The following is a 20,772-nucleotide window of genomic DNA, read 5'->3' as shown; positions in this document are numbered from 1 at the left end:
ATAATTACGGTACTGATCTAGAGTGGTCCGACAGTCGAATGAGTCTGTAGTTTACGAATCTGCAGCTGATTGTGCTTAGACTTAGACATGGAGATCCAAGTTTCGGAACCTCGCTTGGTCTTGGTCTTCAGTGGGAAGCGGAAATCTGGAAAGGATTATGTGACGGACCTGATCCTGGAGCGGTTAGTGCATCCATTTAAGAACAGGTTCTGGGGCTGGATCCGGGTAAAATGGTTCCGTTGTGAAACTACGACGAGAAACGAAATTTATTCCAGTGGATCTGATAGAAATTAACTGTCTTTAACTAGAAGTCAGCCTAAGTCTATGATGCGCTGCCTGATTCTGTAGCTGCGGTAGATTTAGAAGGAACATTCAGTAGGTGACACCGGTGTTACGCATTAACGCGTGACCACGTCAACTGGTGACGACTGGTTGCTCGTAGTTACTTCAGTAGTTTAAAGCAGGACAATAGCGGTACAGTTATTAGTTTTAAACATTTTGTTCGTGTTATTGACAAACACTCTACAGCTGATCCGTTTCTTCTTCTTCAGTCTGGGGCCGGAGGTTTGCTGCATCTTGCGTCTGTCGGGACCCTTGAAGCAACAGTACGCAAAGGTGAGAGCGCACGTGCTGACACTCACTCAGCATGTCACGGTGCACTCACTGCCCGCTCACTGCTGCTCCTGCAGGAACACGGTCTGGACCTGGCCCAGCTGCTGGGTCCTGGCCCATATAAAGAGCGGTACCGGACTGACATGATTCGCTGGGGGGAAGTTCGTCGACGCCAGGACCCTGGGTTCTTCTGTCGCCTAGCAACCAAGGACGCACGCCAACCCGTCTGGGTAGGTCCTCGCCGATGAACTTGTGTTGTCCTGACACCTGCACACTAATGTTAGACGTGTTGTGGTCCAGAGGAACCGTTCGGGGAGCGGGAACGGTCGGATGCTCACAGGAACCCGGTGGAGAAAAGGTTCAACGACTCGATACCCTGAAACCAGGCATATCTTTACTCATATGTGTAAACAGATTCTCCTCTACGCTAGCTCTGAAAGTTATTAATTAAGCACATCTTTCCTGCCACATAATTAGATTTAACATATGTACAGCTGTTAAGGAGCCACGGTGAAGCACATTTGAAGACATTTACCCTCAGTAAATATTGCAAACACAAACCATTTTTGTAATAACTGCCTGAATAGTTAAACTGCTCAGACAGACGTTATTACGTCATCAGTGCAACGCTGACATCATCCCGAGGCTGTCCCCGCTTTTGGCGCAGTGCTCAGCGCCAAAAGCTGCGCTGCGCTGCTTTCTTCCAGGTCACGCGTTCAATCAGGAATCCGGCGTAAAAACCTGCCACTATGATGCGCTGTGGCGACGCCTGACGGGATAAACCGAAGGGAGTTACCCGACTGATGGTTTGGTTCCAAAAGGTTCTGACTTGTCTGTCTCTGGTGATGTTCTCTGATGGGTAGGTGGTGAGTGACGCACGGCGGCTCTCGGACCTGCAGTGGTTCTGGTCCGAGTTTCCTCGACAAACTCTGAGCATCAGAGTTGAATGTTCAGAAAAAACACGCGAACAGAGGGGGTGGAGCTTCACCACAGGTGAGATCGGCTTTCGTGTTTACCTGTGTGTTTGTGAATATCTGGGACATTTGCGCATGTGCACGTTGCCACGTTTCAGGTGTGGACGACGCAGAGTCGGAGTGCGGGTTGGACAGCGGAGTTACGTTTGACTGGACCATCACTAACGAGGCCGACGCCCCTTTAGACGAACAGCTGCAGCCAATCCTGACTCGAGCCAAGGAAGCAGCGCAGTCACATCAGCCTCAACTGAAGCACCCGCAGCTAAAGCTGAGGGGGACATCGTCAGAAGCATCGACACATTGGGAAGTTTACATCTGAAATGTTTTAAACAACTTTTTAAAAATACCGTGGGTTTTACTGGACAACATTTAACGTGACACAGTTACTGGACAGAATCATTTAAAAATTCACTGAAACCATCCAGATATTTAAACCAAAACTCAGTCACAGTTTGGATGTAAAAGCCAGTGGCAGTGCTTTTATTTTATAAAATCTTGTTTTACATGGTTTATTACAATGGGCTGTGACATTATGACTGTGTTCTAGGTAACATTTAAATTTAATTGGTCAGGTCATTGGTCCTGATTGGTCCAAGGATGCGTTTGTGACCTGTGATTGGCCCTATGTTGGCAGCAGTGGAATGCCTCGCTAGTTTAAACAAACAATTGGCTGACAAAGTATTCTAAAATAATAAAATTAATAAAGTTATCTGACAAGCTTTGATTAGTCTGGCATTAAACTCCCTTTAGACACAAATATCCAGAGGTTCCTCATCTGCCCCTTATAATACTGAGGGGGTGGGGCTTGGCACCATCATGGGGTGAAGGAAAGACAGAAGAAAAACTCCAGACGTGATATAAAGAAGGAATGTGTGACAACAGGAACTGTGTGTGAGGCAGCCACACCAGGGGTGGGGTTGGGGGGGGGCGTCGGGCAGAGCAACGCGCTTCCTGCCAACGGGATGCGGTTCAGCAGTGGTCCAGCTCCTCCATCGTCTGACTCAGAGTCGCCTGCAGCTCCATGTTTGCAGCTCTCGCTGCAGTCACAGCGTCTGCAGAGAGAATCCGTCAGTCATCAAGCCACGAGGACCTGTTACTATGGTAACAGTAGCAATTCAACTAGGTCACACTGACGCCACCTGGGCAGGTAACACTTCAATATATCTACACAATCAGCTTCACCTTCCAGTCCATCAACGGTTTTCTCCAGTTTGGCCACTGAACGTTCAGCAAATTCTGCTCTGGTCTCCGCCTGAAATAACAAGTTAGCAGGTAAACAAAAACAAGTCATCAGGTAAACAACACAACATTGGTGGCGTTTCTCACCTCTTTCAGTTTACTGCTGAGCTTCCTGATCTCCTCTTCATACCTGTCCTCCTTGTGGGAATACTGACAGAGAAACAACCAATCAATCCACAGAAGAAGTCAAGGCACAGGCCCTGATCTCTAAAATGCTCCAAAACCGCTGAGTTCATGGACTCTGGACCAGGGGAGGCTGGTTCTGATGGGACCAAGACCCACACACTGATGTTCTAGAAGTTTTCCCTTTACCGGTAGCATCACCTACTTCGCCTTCGTTCCACCTGTGGAGGTGGGCTTTCCTCCAGGTGCTACCAAGTAACCTACCCCAAACCCCAGGCCCCTACCTTCTCAGCCTGGGCCTCCAGAGACTTTGAACTAGTGAAGACGGCTTTCAGCTCCTCCTCCAACACCCGGATCTTACTGCAGGTCAGAGGTCAAAGGTCATTTCATGGCTCTGTGTGCATGTATGCGTACGCAGCCTGTTAGAGTCATGCAGCAGCAGCAGGAGGAGCTGAAGCTAAAGGTCAGAGGTCACTGGAGGTCAGGAGGAGGTCAGGTAGGGTGGGAGGTCATGAGACCCTCCGTGTACCTTGTCCTCTGACGCCTGCAGGCTCTTCAGCGATTGGTCGAAACTCCTCAACTGCTCCTCCAACCTCCGAACTTTACTGTGAGACAAGTTGCGGTAGGCAGACAGGTTTGGGAGAGACAGACAGGAGAAGGCAGGTGGAGATGGACATGCAGGTGCGGCAGCAACAGTGTTTCCATGGAAACAGGAGAAGAAGATGCCAGTCAGAGTTGGTAAGGAATTATCAGCGCTATCATCACGTTCCTCTGCCTTACCAGACTCTCATGTTTACATAGCTCTGCTTTCAGGTTAAAAGGGTATGGCTACTTTTCTACCAGTCAGGAGCAGCGGCATGCGGTAAGCAGGCGTCATGAGTAATACAGGTAAGTCCACACAGATTCCACTATGTCAGTTCTGTGGACACCTTAGCTGATCAGGAGATTAACAGACCCAATAACTAGTAAGTGAAGTTAGGCTGGACGTTATTTCTCAGCTCTTCCAGTCGGTCCCATATGGGTGTTTCATCCTACAGCAGCTGGTCTGGCTACAAGCTTCATCACCCTGAAGCTTATGAACACAGAGGTACACTACTAAAGCCGGCTGGAGTGAAACATGGAGAAGTTTACGGTTTGTTACGAACTGGACGCAGTAGCTACAGGTCACCAGTCTGTTCAAAAGCAGAGAAGCTGCTGCCGACAGCAGCTGAGCTTAGAATTCTTAGAAAGTCCTACTGTTTCTAAAGGTCTCCACCTCAGAAAGGACAAAGGGTTCATTTCTGACCCCGAACTGAAGCACTTAGACTCGTCATTAAACCCATCACATCACACATTAGAGTGCTTCAGCTAGCGGCTAACACCTGTGGAATATGTGAAGGAGCAGGACAGGGGATGAGGAGCAAGCACTGACGTCCACAGAAACCCTCAAATCAGTGAATGATTTGCTACGTAACACTGAACAAGTCCTGTTGGAATCAGGAACCTACTCCTGAGGGTGAGCTGGTGCAAACTCTGCTCCTCGCATTTTATCTAGGAGCAGTTGTTATGGTTATACTGGTTACACTGGCTCTGGATTTGTCCAACTATTACATCTACAGATGGGGCACTTGAAGGTAACTGGACCTCTGATCAGTTGACCTTAAGGGACTGGATCCCATCTAGAATAGCTGAGAAGACTCGATTTAATGGCTCCAATCTGTAAGGTGATACTATGAACATATGATTGTTTCACTTTGCAACAACTAAGGTGATGAACAGAACCAACATGACAACCTGTCCAGATACATATGAAACCAAATAGACTCCGTTTCAGAATTGACTGTACAGTCTAAATTACAACAATCAACTAAGATTGTTGAACGTTCACGTATGCCGTCAAAATGAGCCATAAAATAAGTGACTTGGATTAATGTTCTGTGCTGGTTCAGTTTCATGGCCATGTGCATTCTGAGGGGTTCCTTGCTCATTAGACAGAAGAGAAAAATGAATCCACTTTGACCGGTGGAGTGAGTAGCTCTAACATACTGGACATGATGACGGCATGTTACAAACCTCTCTGCCTGATCCGACCTCACTTCAGCTCGTTCCAGTTCTCCCTCCACCATCACCAGTTTACGAGCCACCTGTCAAACATCACATCAATAACAGTTTAGAACTCGGTGAGAGCGGACAGTGGTCAGAACCAATAAAGGGATCAAATGTATCTGACCTCCTCGTACTTCCTGTCAGCTTCCTCTGCAATCTGTTTGGCTTCTCTCAGCTGGACCTCCAGATGCTCCATCTTCTCCTCATCCTTCAGAGCTCTGTTCTCTATCACTTTCATGCCTCTGATGAGACATTAATTTATTAATTTGCATTGAGGCTATTATTTTAGCTGACTCAAAATAATATCAACGAGGACTTGACTTCTGCAATGACGATTATAAATATTGACTCAATCAGGTATGGTCACACAGGTCAGGTGTGTCTGACCTCTCGCTCTCATCCGCTGCCTTCTCCACCTCGTCCAGTTTGTGCAGCGCCGCAGATAGTCTCTCCTGAGCTCGGTCCACATTTTCCTCAGAAAGCTGCAGACGACGACCCAGTGACGACACCTCGCTCTCCGCCTGCGGGACACACAGAGAAGCCGTTAGCTCACCTGTGCTGGGCCAGCAGTCAGGAGTCCACAAGTTCCAATGATGTTCCAGAAAAAAATAACCCAAAGTGAAGGTAATTTAAAAGAATAAAATCTCAAGGTCAGTTCTGGTGGAAACTATCATGCTACGGGGGTTTGATTTATATATAATATTTTTTCAAACTAAACTAAGAATGGCCCTGGCCGTTCAGTTCTTTTTGTCAGTGTCAGGTTTCTACACTTTGGGATTGTGTTGACTGCGTTGACAGAACACGGTCTGCGGTGGTGTAATGAGGCTCCTGTGTTTTCACCATGTTACAAATTCCTTTATTTATTTTGAGGCCACACACTTTTGCAAATAAAATAAAATTACTGGCCAAGTTTATTTGTTGAAGTGGAAAGTAACAAACCTGTCTGGAGGCAGCGGAGACAGACCAAGCCTTCAGCTCATACATCTGAACCGTAGCTGACCACATGGGTGTTGAGTTGGTGTACTGTGTGTGCTGTAGGTGCATGTACCTCCTCTCTGCTCCTCTTCTCCTTCTCCACCTCCTTCTGCAGCCTCTCAGCCCTCTCCTCCGCCTCCTCTGCCTGCTCCTGCAGCACTTTGATCTTCTTCTTCACGGCCTCGATGCTGTTCACTCCTCCGCTCATTTTGTTCTTCTACTGTAGAATATGAAGACAACACTGTTAAATTACTCCACCTACAGGTTCAAGCCTGAATCCGTGTCCACATTTGAGTTTGAGTGTGAGTTTGGGGGGGGGGGGTAGGAAGCCAAGCTCTGCCCCAGTGGAATCCAGATGTTTAACAGTCCTGTTCAGACCTGCCTGCATTTCTTCACTGTTCACCACCAGAATCAACGTTTTGTACAGTCACTGAACAGATCATCGTTTAACTGTTTCATTTCACTTCAATAAACAGACAACCAACAGTAGATATTCCATATTTCTATCAGCGGGAAAACAATTCTGATCAGCATCTATGCAAATGCAATCATACAACGATGAAACAGTTGGTCGCGTTTTTTGTTCAGTTCAAATGTTTGTTTAAATCATAGTTACACAAATCTGTTAAGACAATAATCGCTTGACTGATTTCTACAACAATCAACTCAAATTAAATAAGAAGACTTTGGTTATAAATCGAAATCAGGTCATTTTAGCCTAAACGAAAATAATTACAAGCGAGTTTATGTAAAAATGTTGCTTTAATTAAAACTGCAGATTTCGTTGAACTTAATAAAAACTTTTATATGAAACGTATTCGTTGTGTTTTTAAATGTGAAAACTTTATTTCACGCTCTGTCGTTCCGTGTTACGGATTTGTTACCGAACGACCACCGCCCTACGGGCCTGTTAGCATGTTAGCAGAGCTCGAAGCTAACGAGCCTCCAGCGAGGTCAGACCCGAGAGATCTGTCTCACCTGGACAATCCTCTGAAGAAAACACACCTGTGGCTCGAGCCCGACTTCACCTGACAGCGTCACTTCCCTGTTTGGGGCAGGTTGGTAACGTACGACTGAAGCAGCAATTCGGTCACTTTTCCGATGATAAATTTATGAATCTAAACGCGATTTCCTGGTTCACGTCTAGTGATTGTAGCGGTTGTAGTCTTGGTGTGCGGTCCCGGTCTTGGTACTGGTACTGGTATTGCTACAAGTTCTGGTTCTGGTCCAGGTCTGAGACTCCGTCGCTTCCTGATGCAGCCACCTCCCTGATAGAAACAACACTCTTCCGGGTTAAGTTCTCTCCACAGGAAATGACGCAATTATGGCATTTTCAAAAATAAAATATACTGTTTAATATATCGGTCATAAAAATGTTGAGTATAAATATTGCAATATATTACAAGTCAAATGTTTTTAGTAGATCATTTTCTCTGTGTTTAAGTAGCTAAGGAATGTTTTGGAGGGTTTCAATAGGATAAGAGCCATAATTTTAGTTTTTAATTTCAAGTATTTTGTTGCATCTTTGTCTGATGTTTCCACTTTAGAAGAACATCAGGTCAAGAAAATCCTGATGTCAGCTTTACAATCGGTACAGACATACATTTCCCTCACTAGACATCAAATAAGATGCATCTCAACCAGTATTATAATAAAGGCAATACAATTCTACCCTGACTGTATTTGAAAAATCAGATTTTATGTCTTTAATTGCTAATACCTCAACTGGGGTTGTTATTGGACGGTGGAAGGAGTACTTCCCCTTCGACATGCCTTCTGCTGAGGAAGCAGAGGCAGGGGACTCAGGCGGACTCGCCCATCACCCAGAGGTCACTGAGGTAGTTTGTAAGCTCCTCGGTGGCAGAGCAGCGGGGGTGGATGAGGTCCGTCCTGAGTACCTCAAGTCTCTGGATGTTGTGGGGCTGTGTTTAGTGACACGCCTCTGCAACATCGCGTGGACGAGGGGGACAGTTCCTCTGGACTGGACAACCAGGGTGGTCGTCCCTCTTCACAAGGAGGGGGACAGGAGAGTGTGTTCCAACTATAGGGGGATCACACTTCTCAGCCTCCCTGGGAAAGTCTATGCCAGGGAACTGGAGAGGAGGATTCGGCCGATAGTCGAACCTCGGATACAGGAGGAACAATGTGGTTTTCGGCCTGGTCGTGGAATGCTGGACCAGCTTTATACCCTCAGCAGGGTGCTTGAGGGTTTGTGGGAGTTTGCCCAACCAGTCTACATGTGCTTTGTGGATCTGGAGAAGGCATTCGACCGCGTCCCTCGTGACATCCTGTGGGGGGTGCTCCTGGAGTATGGAGTCCAGGGCTCTTTGCTAAGGGCTGTTCGGTCCCTGTATAACCGGAGCAGGAGCGTGGTTCGCATTGCCAGCAATAAGTCAGACCTGTTCCCGGTGCATGTTGGACTTCGGCAGGGCTGCCCTTTGTCACCGGTTCTATTCATTATTTTTATGGACAGAATTTCTAGGCGCAGCCAGGGGCCGGAGGGGGTCTGGTTTGGGGACCACAGGATAGCGTCTCTGCTTTTTGCAGATGATGTTGTCCTGTTGGCTTCATCAGGCCAGGACCTCCAGCGTGCGCTGGTGCGGTTTGCAGCTGAGTGTGAAGCGGCTGGGATGAGAATCAGCTCCTCCAAATCTGAGGCCATGGTTCTCGACCAGAAAAAGGTGGTTTGCTCTCTCCAGGTTGGAGGAGAGTTCCTGCCCCAAGTGGAGGAGTTTAAGTATCTTGGGGTCCTGGTCACGTGTGAGGGAAGCAAGGAGCATGAGATGACAGACGGATCGGTGCGGTCGGTGTATCGGTCCGTCGTGGTGAAGAGGGAGCTGAGCCTGGGAACGTCTTGGGGTCCCACCGAAAGAGCTGGAGGAAGTGTCCAGGGAGAGGGAAGTCTGGAACTCTCTGCTCAGACTGCTGCCCCCTTGACCTGGGCCCAGATAAGCAAATACTTGCTAATAATGCTGTGAACACACCTTCACCTTTGTAACAATAACTTAAGAAATGAATTCTGGTATAGACCAAATAAAGAAAACCTTCTTTACTCTGACTCTAACCTGGTGCACCTGATCTTTAATGAGGCTAATTATTACTTTAACATTAAAACTACGTGGTGACAATGCTAGTGAGTCAATATGAAACTGAAATAATATTAAAATTGATGTAATGTTGTCTATGTCAAATGTCTATGTGGTCTCATTTAATTATTAAGTTTTTGTTACTTAGATTATTTCAAATTTCAAATGTAGTGTGTGATGTGATCAACAACTGCAGACTAATATTGCTATTTATTGTTGCCTGTACCTCTTTATTAAGGTCTTTATGATTAGTATATGTAGAATTATTTCAATAATTTTCTCCAGCATTTTGAAATCAAATACATTAAGCTTGTTGTCCAACAGACTTGTACAAGTAAACGTACAACAAAACATTTGTACGCAAACTGAGTTTAAACAGTTTAATGATGGAATGTGAACTTTAAACAAATGTTACAGCATTAAATCAGCATATTACAGCATTATGTGTCAGACAGAAAAACAGAAAACCTGCAGGAGGATGAATCATCACCTGCAGTCAGAGGTCACATGGATACAAAAGCATGCTTAATAAAACTGCAGCGTGTTACCAATAAAATCTTATCAAATGAAAACTTGGTGAGTTTCATAATTCTGTTGTTAACCAGTTGCATCAGTTTTATTAGTATAAACTCAGAACTGGAGATTTCATTGTGTTTATTTATTCTCTGATACAAACTGGTGCTAATGCTTAGCATTTGCTAATAAAAGTAAATCTCTAGGTAAATAGCCACAGAGGATACTTTACCTCCTGTGATTAGAAAACTGCAACTCATCACATTTGTTTCATCATCTTAGCATAACTGACATCATCACCATAATAAAGAACCAGCTTCAGAGCTCAGCTCATTCCTCTACAAGACACTAGACTTATTTCTACATCAGATCATCAATAACAGCATCTAACAAGTCGATTCATTAAACCGAAAACTGACCAATCAGTGGACAGATAATACACAGAGAGCAACATGCTAGCATGCTAACAAACAGGACTTCAAGCTTCAGTCAGACAGCATTGCAGATCTACTTGGTCTGCAGTGGTTCAACTTCCTCCACAGCCAAACAAACTGTTCCCACATTTTAAAACAAAAGTTTTGGTTTGAAATGTTTTAAGTTAAAATATAAATAAAGTTTAAACAGTTGATTTTGTCTTGACAAAGCAAAATTAACAGATTTATTTAAAAAAAAGCCCCCTGAACACAGCAGGGTACGAGGCGCCCAAAGGTATCCTGGGAAATGTAGTGTCATGTCTGTCTGCTTCAAACAAACTACCATGTCACATGGTACTTCAGCTCTGACATCACACACACAGCGTTTCCGCTGTGATTGGTCAGCTGGTGCAGGAGTAAGTGGGCTTTGTAGTCAGATCAAATCCATTGCATCATATTTTACTTGAGTTCAAGTCACCTGAGGAAACCTGTTGTGTTCCAAAGACAGAGCAGATGTGTTCAAATGCAGCCCCTGGCGATGACACACCTGAAGTAAGGAGCTGGTCTGTTTGAAATAGACACTAGTTCACAGGGGGAGCTAAGCCCTCTGCTTCTCTAACCCACACCACATCTACATATACAGGTGGGCTCCAGCTGATGTGGCCTCCAACAAGTCACATGCTTAAACTTAGAATAATTGAAAATACGCTGCGACATCACACGGAGGTCTTCAGGTTGAGGTGTGATGAGGTTCACACTCACTCTCTTCAGGAATGTCCTGCAGGTCTGAAACAAAAGGGAACAGGTTACTATGGAAACACCATCAGAAACAGTGACAGCGATCCCTTATCATTGATGAACTGTTCTCACTGGTCAAACGTGGTCAGAGAGTGACTGAGTGTTCCACTCAAACATCATCTGTGTCATTACACTCACACTTAATTGTCTTATTAGTCTTTTACAGGTTGGACTCAACCAGCTGAGTCATCAGTGAAGAACATGCCTTTATCATTGTACTCTGTAGTTAGATGACTATTGACGCCAATCAGCTGTTGATGCACTGACCTCTGGGGCTGTCGGAGCGAGGAGAGATCTTCATCAGTTCCTCTTCCTCCTCCTCGCCATCTAATTGCTCAGTTGGATCCTGACTGGCCAACGGGGCAAGAGTTTCCCTACTCACCTGCCACAGGACAAACCTGTAATTAGCTTAGTTGATTTAAGTCTGGTTTAGACTAAATTTATCAGCGAGTCAAATAGCGTCAACGCGTTACAGCCAAAAAAAAAAAATGGAAACAAACTACTGCAACACAAAAACATTTGTTCTCTTGTTTTTTCAAGAGTAAAATTCGGGTATTAGTGTTATTGAGGTAAGAGTAAATTACAAAATCTCCAATAGTAAATTAAAAGTAAAGACGGGTGCAGGCTTAGTTCAGACCAACCTGTTGCTCCTGGACGTCATTGCTGGTCTTTCCATTGCTCCCCCTCCTCACCTCTCCTCCTTCCCCCCTCACACGCAGACGGGTCACCTCTTCATTCAGCAGCTCTACTTGCCGTCGCAGCAGCGTCACCTCCCCGCTGGTATCTATCCCTGCATCCCGTGACACTGAGCGACTGAGCAGGGGGGCGGGGCCAGTGCTGTGACTGGAGACTGGTGAGGCCGACAGCTCCAGCATTGAGTCTTGACGAATCACAGCAGCCTGATGGTTGAGTCCAGAAAATATCATTAGGAAACAGCATCATGGGGATAAAAAAAAAGGCTGTAAGGAACAAGCGACTGACCTGTAAGGCGTGAAGCTGCGTGCTCAAACCGACCAATCGCTGACGGACGTCCTGAAATGGGAGGAATTAAACACGTGACTCACAGCACAAGGGGTTCCATAAGAAAACGAGAATAAAACTAGTGTGAAGCTTTTTACCTTGTTCAGAGTCTGCTCCTGTAACTGGTTCCCGTTTTTGTCCTGAGACAGAAAAACAGTTGTTATTCAGTTCTTATTCGGACAGGGTCCTTGTTAGAAAACAAACACACTGCTTTGTAAAAACAAGTAAATTAGCACATTTCTAAATTCATGAATTCAGTGAAGAAAATATTGAATCTAGAGAACATATGAAAAAGTTGCCATTTTTTCACGTTTTTACCTGTGAGGAGCTGCTGTTTATCACAAGCGAGTCCGGAGAACCAGAGTCTCCATCTGAGAGACAGACTCAATTAAACCACAAGTTTCCTATTTGACAATCACAACCTGCAGACACGCGTCACGTGACTCACTGCTGAGCTCCTGGCTGCCGTTGCTGGTGGACGACCTGTGGATGCTGGGGTCCAACAGCAGCTCGGTGAGTTTGTCAACTGAAACATAAAATCAAAGATTCAGGTCAGCGCCTTCTTTTCTACCAACCTTGATTCAGTTCAGGGTAAACTGATCGGCACCTTCAGAGATGGCCCCAGTGAGGAGCGGCTCTGCCTGAGGAGCGTGAGGAGTGTCAGCTCTGAACAGGTTCCTACAGGACGAGGAGCAGCAGGAGGTCACGTCCACTCCGCCGCCCTCGGTTGCTCCTCGTCCCATCGCCTCCACCAGGTCAGAAAACAGGGTGACACGCTCCTGCAGGAGCTCCAGCACCTCCCTGTCCTTCTGCTGGATGTCAGCTGGTTGGACGAGGACGAGAGGACGTGGAAACATGTCAACTAACTGAAGACTCTTATGGTGGGAGGTGCAGGACGGTTAGAGGAGGAGGTGACGTACCTCGGAGGCGTCGCAGCAATGCTTTGTCTTCAGTCTCAATGAGTGGGAACTGGTCTCTGGTCGGACAGCTGCAACAAAGATACAGAGCAAATATCACACAGAGCCACAAAATGTGAGGTACAGCAAGCGTACGTTCAAAACTACCTCCACCGAGACCGAAAATCATCAAAATCTTGCTTAACTGCATAAAGATCATATGAAATTACTAATATTCACACAGAGCCAAATCTTGACCATCACTACGGTGGCATCTAGGTACATTAGAAAAAAAGGCACATGAAGGAGGAAGGAAGGAAAAAGTGACTAACATTTAAATAGCTCCTTGCTATTGCATTAAAATAAAAAGGTCAAGAGAAAATAAAACCTTCTTAAAATAAAAGAAAGAAAAAAGGAAATTACTTCAAATATAAAAGAAGTCGGCTGAAAATGAAAGGCTGCAAACTGGTATTAGAAGCAGTTTTACCTGAGAGCAGCCTGCTGGATCCAGGTCATCCAAGTACGACGATCATCCTTCGAAGCTGCGTGAAGCTCAAACATCTCAGGAGGCGTGGATGCGCTGATCAGGTACATCCCTCGCTCCTGGTTGGCGATGTCTCTGACAATCAGGTTGTTCAGAGACACCACTGGAGACTTGTCCTGAGGTGAGACAGGTGAGATGAACGCTGAGCAATGAGGAACCACACGCCTGCTTTCTAGGCTCTGCTCTTTCAGTACGAGCAGGTGTGACCCACCAGTGATGCAAAGGTGAACTTCTGGTCTTTCTCTTGAAGGAAAACAAGGATGTCTCTCATCAGCAGGACCTGAACATCTGGATGAAAAGCAGAAGCAAAGGTGAACAGGAGATAAAGCCACACAGGTGACACAGCTCAACAGGTGATACCTACCTTTCATCCTGGAGCCTTGGCTTTTCAACAGCAGCGTCCCTTCATGAAGGAGCTTTCTCCTCAGCAGCTCGCTTACTCGGAACACTCCTCCTCCCTGGACTGCCGCCTGGGACCAGGGGTCCAAACGGGCCTGGATCTCCTGCAGCCTCCTGGCCTGGTTGAGCTCAAGCACCTCCTGGTCCACTGAGCCGATCAGATCCTTCAGGAGCTGCAGCGCTTGGCCCAGTGCATGGGCCTCCTCTTTGCTGCCTGCAGAAGGTGATGAAACGCTGTGTCAGAGGTCACTGTGGATCAGGGGTCAAAGGTCATCGGGGCCAGTACTTCACCTTTGGTGTTATCCAGTATCCGCTGGATAAGGACTGGGTACTTTGTAATTCGCTGTGTAACTAGCAGAATACACTCCTGGACGCCATGACGACGCAGCAAAGGACCACGACACACACGCTGAGCATTATGGGATTGAGAGAGAGAGAGAGAGAGAGAGAGACATTAACCCCTGTTTAAACCAGATCCAGGTGTGAATGAATCACACCTCAACAGGTAACGTCTAGAACCAAGTTCTGCTTTAGCTTTAGGCTTAGTCTCACCCTGATAAACTGCTGAAGTCTTCGGTCTCGGGTTAAAACCTCCTTGTAGAGTTTTACAGCTTTTGGGTGTCGACTGCAGAACTCTGAGTAAAGTTTCTTCATGTCGTCGGCGCTTTGACCTGAAAACTGCTCACACACGAAAGAAAAAAACTTTTTTACGTAAAGGATCCAGAAACGGACCCAGACAAGTCGTGTGCTGCAGTGTTGTTAATGGCACTGCTACATCCGATCATGTGACTGATCAGAAGCTCATGTGTTGATGAACATCGCTACGTGTATTACTTATTACTTAGTGACCGTCTCTGAGCCCACCGACCTGTTTGAGCAGCAAGTCTCCGATGCTGCGGACAACAAAGTTTGTGGCGCTGCCCTCCATCAGTCCCTCCCTCCTCCTTTTCAGCAGCTCTGACAGGAAGCTAGAGTGCAGGTCTAACAGCTGGTCCAGACAGGGGAAAATGGTGTGAACCACTCCAGGCTCCAGCATCACCTCCTCCTGCATCCCCCGTCGGTACACGCCCTCCATGATCCGAAGCGTCCGCACATGGTGAAACTCCGTCTGGATCAACTCTGAGACAAGGACGCAAGTGTTTTATCCTGATGCTAAATACAAAGTGTTGTTTCCATGGCAACACACGACACAGAATGATAGTTTCAACAAACAAAAAGCATTAAGAAAGCAGATGACATTGTACATGTGAGTTTTAGCTGGATGTCTTTCCTTCAGATGTTAAATTAAACCAGGGTGAAGTAGAACAAACAATCAGCAGGAAATTAAAAGATAAGGTGATGACAAACGTCAACACAGAGAAAACACAAAGGTAAAAAGATGGAAAACAAACAAGAGCAGAAAGGCAAACAGGCAGCGAGTCACCAGGTAACTCAGACTCTGGAGCCCATTAAACATCTACAGCCTCATTTGGACTTTATCAGCTGAGCTTTTCCACATCTCCTGGTTGAACCAGGAGTGGTTCAGCCCAGTCTGCTCACTATGGAGTCATCTCAGAGTTGGTATTAAACACTTATCCTGGATTCATTTAGCCTGAATGGAGCTGAATCACGTTACTATGAGGACTGATCCGCTGCCTGGTCCAGAGCAGGTTAACATCCAGAATAACAGCTTGTAATATCTGGAGCGCCTTTTTATGTTTGTACCATAGATGACGTCCTGTTTTTTGATCAGATCTTTGTGAAGTGTCTGCAGAAAGCTCGATTCCACAGCGAGACTCCAGCTGTCAGCCTGAACGCAGCTTCCCTCCGCCTGCAGCTCCTCGAGCAGCGGGCTCCACCACCACTCACCTGCTCACACACAACACGCGCGTCAGCAGAACGCACTCAGACTAGAGCGAAACCACCTGGAAATGCTCCACAGACCGTCATCAGTCAGCGACTCCATGGACAGAGTCCTGTTCCTGAAGTTCAACGACTCGGTGGACTGAGACAGGATCCGCTTCAGACCCGTAGACTCCTCGGCTCCTCTGAGACGCACACAGGTCAAACACAGACGTTACTTTGTGGAAGCAGAGTGGTTCAAGACTAGCAGCAAACCAGACTTCTGGACTTTCTCACCCTGCAATGTTATTGGTGGAGACGCTTTTGGCGAGCGAGAGCCCGGATCGAACGCGCCGCGAGCCCAGCAGGGACTGACGGATGCTGTCTGACGGGTAGATGGCGGAGCTCGGACGCTCCTTCATCATCGGGGCTGCAACGACACACAAGAAAGGTTTGTTCCCTGACGCAACGCGAGCGACTACAAAGACAAACCCTGACAGCTGGCCTCACTTTTAGTGCGCAGGGTGACGTTCTGCAGAGCCGAGCTGTTCCTGACCATCGACAGCTTCTGTTGCTGAGACATGGGCAGAAAAACCATCAGAGAGCGAGCACAGGAAATGCAGCGAAACCCACCTCCTCCGAACACAGAACCCGTCAGGACACATCTCTGGGTCTCTGTGATGAGCAGCTTACCCTCTGTTTCATCTTGGCACAACTGGCCAGACTGTCTCGGCAGCGGTTGTGGATGGTGACGTTACAGGCTGGGAGAAAGACAGTGAGCAGGTCAGGGGTCACATCATCACCACTTCTAAACATTTATGTCATTTCCATCTTTACATGTTAACTAGAAATGTCCTCACTGTAATGGTTTACATTTAAAATAGGTCCTCACAAAGACAGAAGAACAGTGAGGATGAGGTCAGTGTGCAGGTTTCTTTTGAGAAATTCACTGAGTCATCGGTTTTGGTTCCTCACACTTTGTCCTACAAACTCAGATGATATTGGTCTCGTTACTGATGAACTGGTTCTGGTTTCCAGTGTCAGGTCACAGCTTCAACCTGGACTCTGCACTTTGGACTGCACCTGAACTTAATGCTGGAAACAATAACATGATGATAGACTGAATCTCAGACAGCTTCCAAGTCTGAACCAGCAAGTTGGGCTTCGACTCTGTGGTACCGAGACAAGCCGGGTTTTTGCTCCTGGCTTTTTACTTTCAGTCCCTGGCTCAGATATGTGTAAAAGCCACAACGAAACAAGTGGAGACACATGTTTCTCCTCAACCCAGTTCTCAGGGTCCATACACAGCAGCCAATCACAATGTAGGTCACACACACACACACACACACACACACACACACACACACACACACACACACACACACACACACACACACACACACACACACACACACACACACACACACACACACACACACACAGGCTATTGTGTTGAACTGATGTAATCTGAAGACGTACATCTGTTCACAGTAGGGAGATTAAAACACAATCTGTCTCTCTCTCTCTCACTCACACACACACACACACACACACACACACACACACACACACACACACACACACACACACACACACACACACACACACACACACACACACACACACACACACACACACACACCAGAGTCGTGTTCACACTTTGATTGATTCCTAAAGTTAGATGATCAGTTATAATCAATAAATCACTTCAACGCCGTTCCGAGGGAACCTGCTTTCAGCCTTGGAGGCCTGTCTGAGCAGGGAGCGCTCACAGCTGCAGTTTAAACAAACCTCAATGACTCAATCAAATCCTGAAGCGTCACTTTATACGAGCTTTGAACAAATAGAAATCTGCTCAGTTCCCATCACTTTGATTCTGAAGCACTCAGTTTGACATTAGGGATCTTGATCTGTTCATTTAGGAAACAGAACTGACTCGGAACCAGCATTAGCTTATTCAAATTACCTGATTCATGACTACTAATAAATAAACAGTGGCAGTAAAGCTGTCAAATCAGGACGCAGCAATTCTGTGATTCATGTGTTCAAAACATGAAGCTGAATTGTGGCCTGCAGCCCTAGTTCCCCGTCTCCAGAGCCTGGACTCTGCAGGGCTGGGGTCCCAGTAGCCTTACTGGAGCAGGACCAGCACCGCTGGGTGAGCGGGTGTTGAGCTGCGAGACCTTGGCCTGTCTGGGGGAGGAGCTGGAGGAGGATTCTGGGCAACAAACGCCACACATCTCCAAAGGACCAGGACCTTCAGCATCTGCAGCACCAGGATGTGCTCCAAGTCTGTGCTGTGACACCAAGAATGTGGACAGAACCGGTACGACGGCTCTTCAGGCTCTGGTTCAAAGCCGGTGCAAAGCTTGCTCTGAAACTCTGAAACCTGAGGTGGGACTGGGAAGCGGCTGTGAGGACTGGGTGTGGACTCTACCTGGGCAGCTGAGCGCCTCCTTGGCTGTGATGCTCCTGCTGCAGGACGAGCACAGGGTGGTGGAGGACACGGTGATGGAGGTGAACAGGTGGCCGTTGTTGGATCGGGCCTCCCTCTCCCTCTCCTTCAGCCGCTCCTTCTCCTTATTCTGAAAAGGAAAGGCTTTGAGTGTGACGACGCGTGATGGCAGACCAATCAGAGCACAGATTACTGTCTGTCTCCTCCCAATCACACACACGTGTTTCAGTCAGCTACTGTGTCAGCTAACCTAGACCCAACGGACTCTGGACCGGAGTCACGTGTTGAGTCCGGTTGTGGTTTCCCTGCTGTCGCTGGGAGAGTTAAAGCAAATGTGTTGCTGATGAAATTGGTTGGTTTTCCTTTCGGGGGGAACTTCTTGTTTCTCTTGTCTGTTTTTCTGTGTAACTTCTGCTCTAAGATGGGAGGGGCAGGAAGGGGAAGTGTGTGTGTGTGTGTGTGTGTGTGTGTGTGTGTGTGTGTGTGTGTGTGTGTGTGTGTGTGTGTGTGTGTGTGTCAGTGTCATTGTGGTTACATTAAAGTTCGGTCCCAAAAAAGCTCCTTTGGCCGGTCCTCACTCCTTTAAAACCCTTTAAAGGCCTGTTTGAGGGTCAAGATGTGATTTTAGGGCTGAGGTTAGAATTGAGTTTAGGTTCAGATTAGAGCAAAGGTGAGACGTCTGCCTTTAGTTGTGACGGTTAGAGTGAGGGGCTAGAGAGGCAGTATGTGAATGGAGGACCTCAGTTCCATGGAAGTACACGGATGTGTGTGTGTGTGTGTGTGTGTGTGTGTGTGTGTGTGTGTGTGTGTGTGTGTGTGTGTGTGTGGACCACACAGACGCTGTGTTGGCATCGATCACAGGCCCATTAAATGGAATTAGAATCAGAGATTCGTTTGATCTGAACACGCACAAACTGGCTTCAGTGATGATTAAGAATTATTGATTAAGAATTTTTTATTTATTATCTGATTTCCTTGTGAGTGAATGGAAAATAGAAATGCATGTTTGGAGCAAAGAGACTGAGACTGAAACTGGTTCTGAATCTGGTGACAGTCAGTGATCAGCTGATCAATAAATAAAGAGCTCAGTGATGGAGAGGAATAAAGAGAGCTCTGTCCGGGGGAGGGAGTGGGGGTGGAGTCACGGGACAAAGATCCACAAAGAGATGAGCCGAGGAGGGAGACCCTAAACCAGCAGCAGCACAGTCACCGGGTTCACGCTGAGCAGGTGAGCACAGGTGGGCCCTGCACTAAACTGGTCTGAGATCAGGCCGGTGGTTTCAAGTGTCAGGCTGCCATTGGTGTGCGAGTGCGCGTTCTATGCTAAAATCAGCCAAGATCAATTATCACAAACGTTTCCTGTTCTAACTGAAGTTCTGTCAGAGATTAAACAGTTTCTAGTGTCTATTTCTAATTAAATCCCACTTGAGTTGTTTGTGCTGGAACCGGGTTTCTGTACAGAACCAGACCAGGACCTAGTCACATATTCACAGCTGACTGTCTTCTCATGTAAACATTAACTAACCACGTTTTATTTGATTGTCCACAGAATTGGTCTGTGGTTCTGGTTTGAAGTGTACTGCAGAAGATGGTTCTAGCACTGACAAGTGACCTTCACTCCAGTTACTGATTCTGTAGATCTGAGAGATCTAACTGATGTTTGGTTCCAAGTCCCTTTCGAACACATCTCCTTTGAGCTTGTAACGTAACGATGATTCAACACCGTCCACTACATTATGACTGAGCAGAGGGGGGGGGGGTGTACAGTCCCGACCTCCCACTGTGTACAGTTCGGTGAGACGTGAAAGGTCGGAGGTCAACAGCGGCCGACACTTCCTGTGACACACGCGCCTGTGTGGAACCCCTCCCCCTCCCATCAGGACAAAGCGACCACGCTACCGAAAACGGACACCCACCAAAACACACAGAAAGCCCGGTGAACGCACGCACCGAGCGCCCCCTCCCCCAGAACCAAACCACGAACGCTAAAAAAACGTTTCCCGTTCCTGCGCTCCGCCAGCTTCCCCGTTTGTCCGCACACGAACCTCTCCCAACAAACACACGCACACGCCTGATCGCGGTTCAACGCCGATCGATGCCCACTAACACGTGTCGGTCACAACACATCTAACATCTGCAGTAACGGAACAAACGCGGGTCGCGGATTTCCAGATGCGAGACAAAGCGAAACGGACAAAAGTCAGGCGGACTCCGGGAGTCCGTCTCCTCCCGGAACAATAACTTTTAAACTGTCTAATCAACTCTGGGGCATCGATATCGACCAGTTCCGACCAATGAGGTTCGATATATATATTTTTTTCGATTAACTCACCTTCAGGTTTATTTCCTTCATCCTGTCCTGTTTCCTGCTCTCCAGCAGCCGGGACATCCCCTCCAGCAGATCAAACGCCCCTGGTCAATCGTAGCTCACAAGATAACCAATAACTAACCGATAAGTAACCAATAACTAATCAATAACCGGTCTGCAGTTGATCCACTACGGTCCGGAGGGGGTGCTAGGTTCCGGTCCCGGAGCAGTCCGCGGTCTGAGCTCAATAGGCAGGGCTTCTTTCTGATTGACAGCGCCTCTGTCTACTTCTGACCAATAACAGCTTAGCCCGCTGCTTCCTTGTTCAGCCAATCACATGTCTGTGTAAAGTCCAAATCATTTCCCATTGCTTTCTTCTGAAGACGATTGTTATTCACACCGGGGCGTGACGTTGTGGGCAAGGGTGGATCCTATCCATGTGACAACGTGTCAATGAGCCACGTGCCAAACAGCAACCAATTAAGTAACCCAACAAGGTCACGTGACCGAT

The 20,772-nt window shown here is 47.1% G+C and overlaps 3 protein-coding genes across 9 annotated transcripts; 1 reads left to right on the top strand and 2 right to left on the bottom strand.

The window, feature by feature from the left end:
* The first annotated feature begins 10 nt into the window (after window positions 1-10).
* Window positions 11-2,310, top strand: pmvk (phosphomevalonate kinase). Its single transcript, XM_029128537.3, has 5 exons — window positions 11-182; window positions 552-615; window positions 690-842; window positions 1,476-1,605; window positions 1,685-2,310. Exons 1-5 carry the CDS (start codon window positions 88-90, stop codon window positions 1,903-1,905), a joined length of 663 nt encoding a protein of 220 aa, XP_028984370.1. The 5' UTR covers window positions 11-87; the 3' UTR covers window positions 1,906-2,310.
* LOC114842729 (tropomyosin alpha-3 chain-like) lies at window positions 2,038-7,300 on the bottom strand. Of its 6 annotated transcripts, none has more exons than XM_029128536.3 (9): window positions 6,987-7,296; window positions 6,082-6,228; window positions 5,421-5,554; window positions 5,158-5,275; window positions 5,001-5,071; window positions 3,478-3,553; window positions 2,913-2,975; window positions 2,769-2,838; window positions 2,038-2,638 (listed from the first exon to the last, which is right to left on the bottom strand). In XM_029128536.3, exons 2-9 carry the CDS (start codon window positions 6,214-6,216, stop codon window positions 2,556-2,558), a joined length of 750 nt encoding a protein of 249 aa, XP_028984369.1. In that variant the 5' UTR covers window positions 6,217-6,228; window positions 6,987-7,296; the 3' UTR covers window positions 2,038-2,555. The 6 variants fall into 6 exon arrangements, 2 of the variants coding, with proteins under 2 accessions (XP_028984369.1, XP_028984368.1); XM_029128535.3 differs by lacking the exon at window positions 3,478-3,553 and adding an exon at window positions 3,233-3,308 and having other exon boundaries at window positions 6,987-7,294; XR_005896765.2 differs by lacking the exons at window positions 2,038-2,638; window positions 2,769-2,838 and having other exon boundaries at window positions 2,907-2,975; window positions 3,478-5,071; window positions 6,082-6,225; window positions 6,987-7,300.
* A 2,160-nt stretch (window positions 7,301-9,460) lies between these two features.
* On the bottom strand, window positions 9,461-20,531 carry arhgef2 (rho/rac guanine nucleotide exchange factor (GEF) 2). Of its 2 annotated transcripts, none has more exons than XM_029128532.3 (22): window positions 20,286-20,531; window positions 17,936-18,083; window positions 16,192-16,259; window positions 16,009-16,066; window positions 15,796-15,928; window positions 15,601-15,704; window positions 15,382-15,525; window positions 14,546-14,796; window positions 14,230-14,355; window positions 13,969-14,086; window positions 13,643-13,891; window positions 13,490-13,566; window positions 13,222-13,394; window positions 12,759-12,826; window positions 12,446-12,661; window positions 12,287-12,364; window positions 12,157-12,209; window positions 11,937-11,978; window positions 11,800-11,850; window positions 11,460-11,717; window positions 11,086-11,200; window positions 9,461-10,806 (listed from the first exon to the last, which is right to left on the bottom strand). In XM_029128532.3, exons 1-22 carry the CDS (start codon window positions 20,340-20,342, stop codon window positions 10,751-10,753), a joined length of 2,643 nt encoding a protein of 880 aa, XP_028984365.1. In that variant the 5' UTR covers window positions 20,343-20,531; the 3' UTR covers window positions 9,461-10,750. The 2 variants fall into 2 exon arrangements, with proteins under 2 accessions (XP_028984365.1, XP_028984364.1); XM_029128531.3 differs by having other exon boundaries at window positions 16,009-16,072; window positions 20,286-20,530.
* Between the last annotated feature and the right edge of the window lie 241 nt (window positions 20,532-20,772).

The sequence above is a fragment of the Betta splendens genome, chromosome 16, assembly GCF_900634795.4.
Source record: "Betta splendens chromosome 16, fBetSpl5.4, whole genome shotgun sequence".
NCBI lineage: Eukaryota > Metazoa > Chordata > Actinopteri > Anabantiformes > Osphronemidae > Betta > Betta splendens.
Note: the sequence above shows the minus strand (reverse complement) of the source record. Positions and strands in the feature narration are given on the sequence as shown.

Excerpts from the sequence above, each read along its gene's own strand:
- pmvk (XM_029128537.3), top strand. The coding sequence starts at position 88 with ATGGAGATCCAAGTTTCGGAACCTCGCTTGGTCTTGGTCTTCAGTGGG. Across the intron at positions 843-1,475 it reads ACGCACGCCAACCCGTCTGG|GTGGTGAGTGACGCACGGCG; the intron begins GTAGGTCCTCGC and ends TCTGATGGGTAG. Across the intron at positions 1,606-1,684 it reads GGGGTGGAGCTTCACCACAG|GTGTGGACGACGCAGAGTCG; the intron begins GTGAGATCGGCT and ends GCCACGTTTCAG.
- LOC114842729 (XM_029128536.3), bottom strand. The coding sequence starts at position 6,216 with ATGAGCGGAGGAGTGAACAGCATCGAGGCCGTGAAGAAGAAGATCAAA. Across the intron at positions 5,276-5,420 it reads GCAGCGGATGAGAGCGAGAG|AGGCATGAAAGTGATAGAGA; the intron begins GTCAGACACACC and ends ATGTCTCATCAG. Across the intron at positions 2,976-3,477 it reads TGCAGGCGTCAGAGGACAAG|TATTCCCACAAGGAGGACAG; the intron begins GTACACGGAGGG and ends TTTCTCTGTCAG.
- arhgef2 (XM_029128531.3), bottom strand. The coding sequence starts at position 20,342 with ATGTCCCGGCTGCTGGAGAGCAGGAAACAGGACAGGATGAAGGAAATA. Across the intron at positions 15,526-15,600 it reads GGAGTCGCTGACTGATGACG|GTGAGTGGTGGTGGAGCCCG; the intron begins GTCTGTGGAGCA and ends GTGTGTGAGCAG. Across the intron at positions 11,851-11,936 it reads AGGAGCAGACTCTGAACAAG|GACGTCCGTCAGCGATTGGT; the intron begins GTAAAAAGCTTC and ends CTCCCATTTCAG.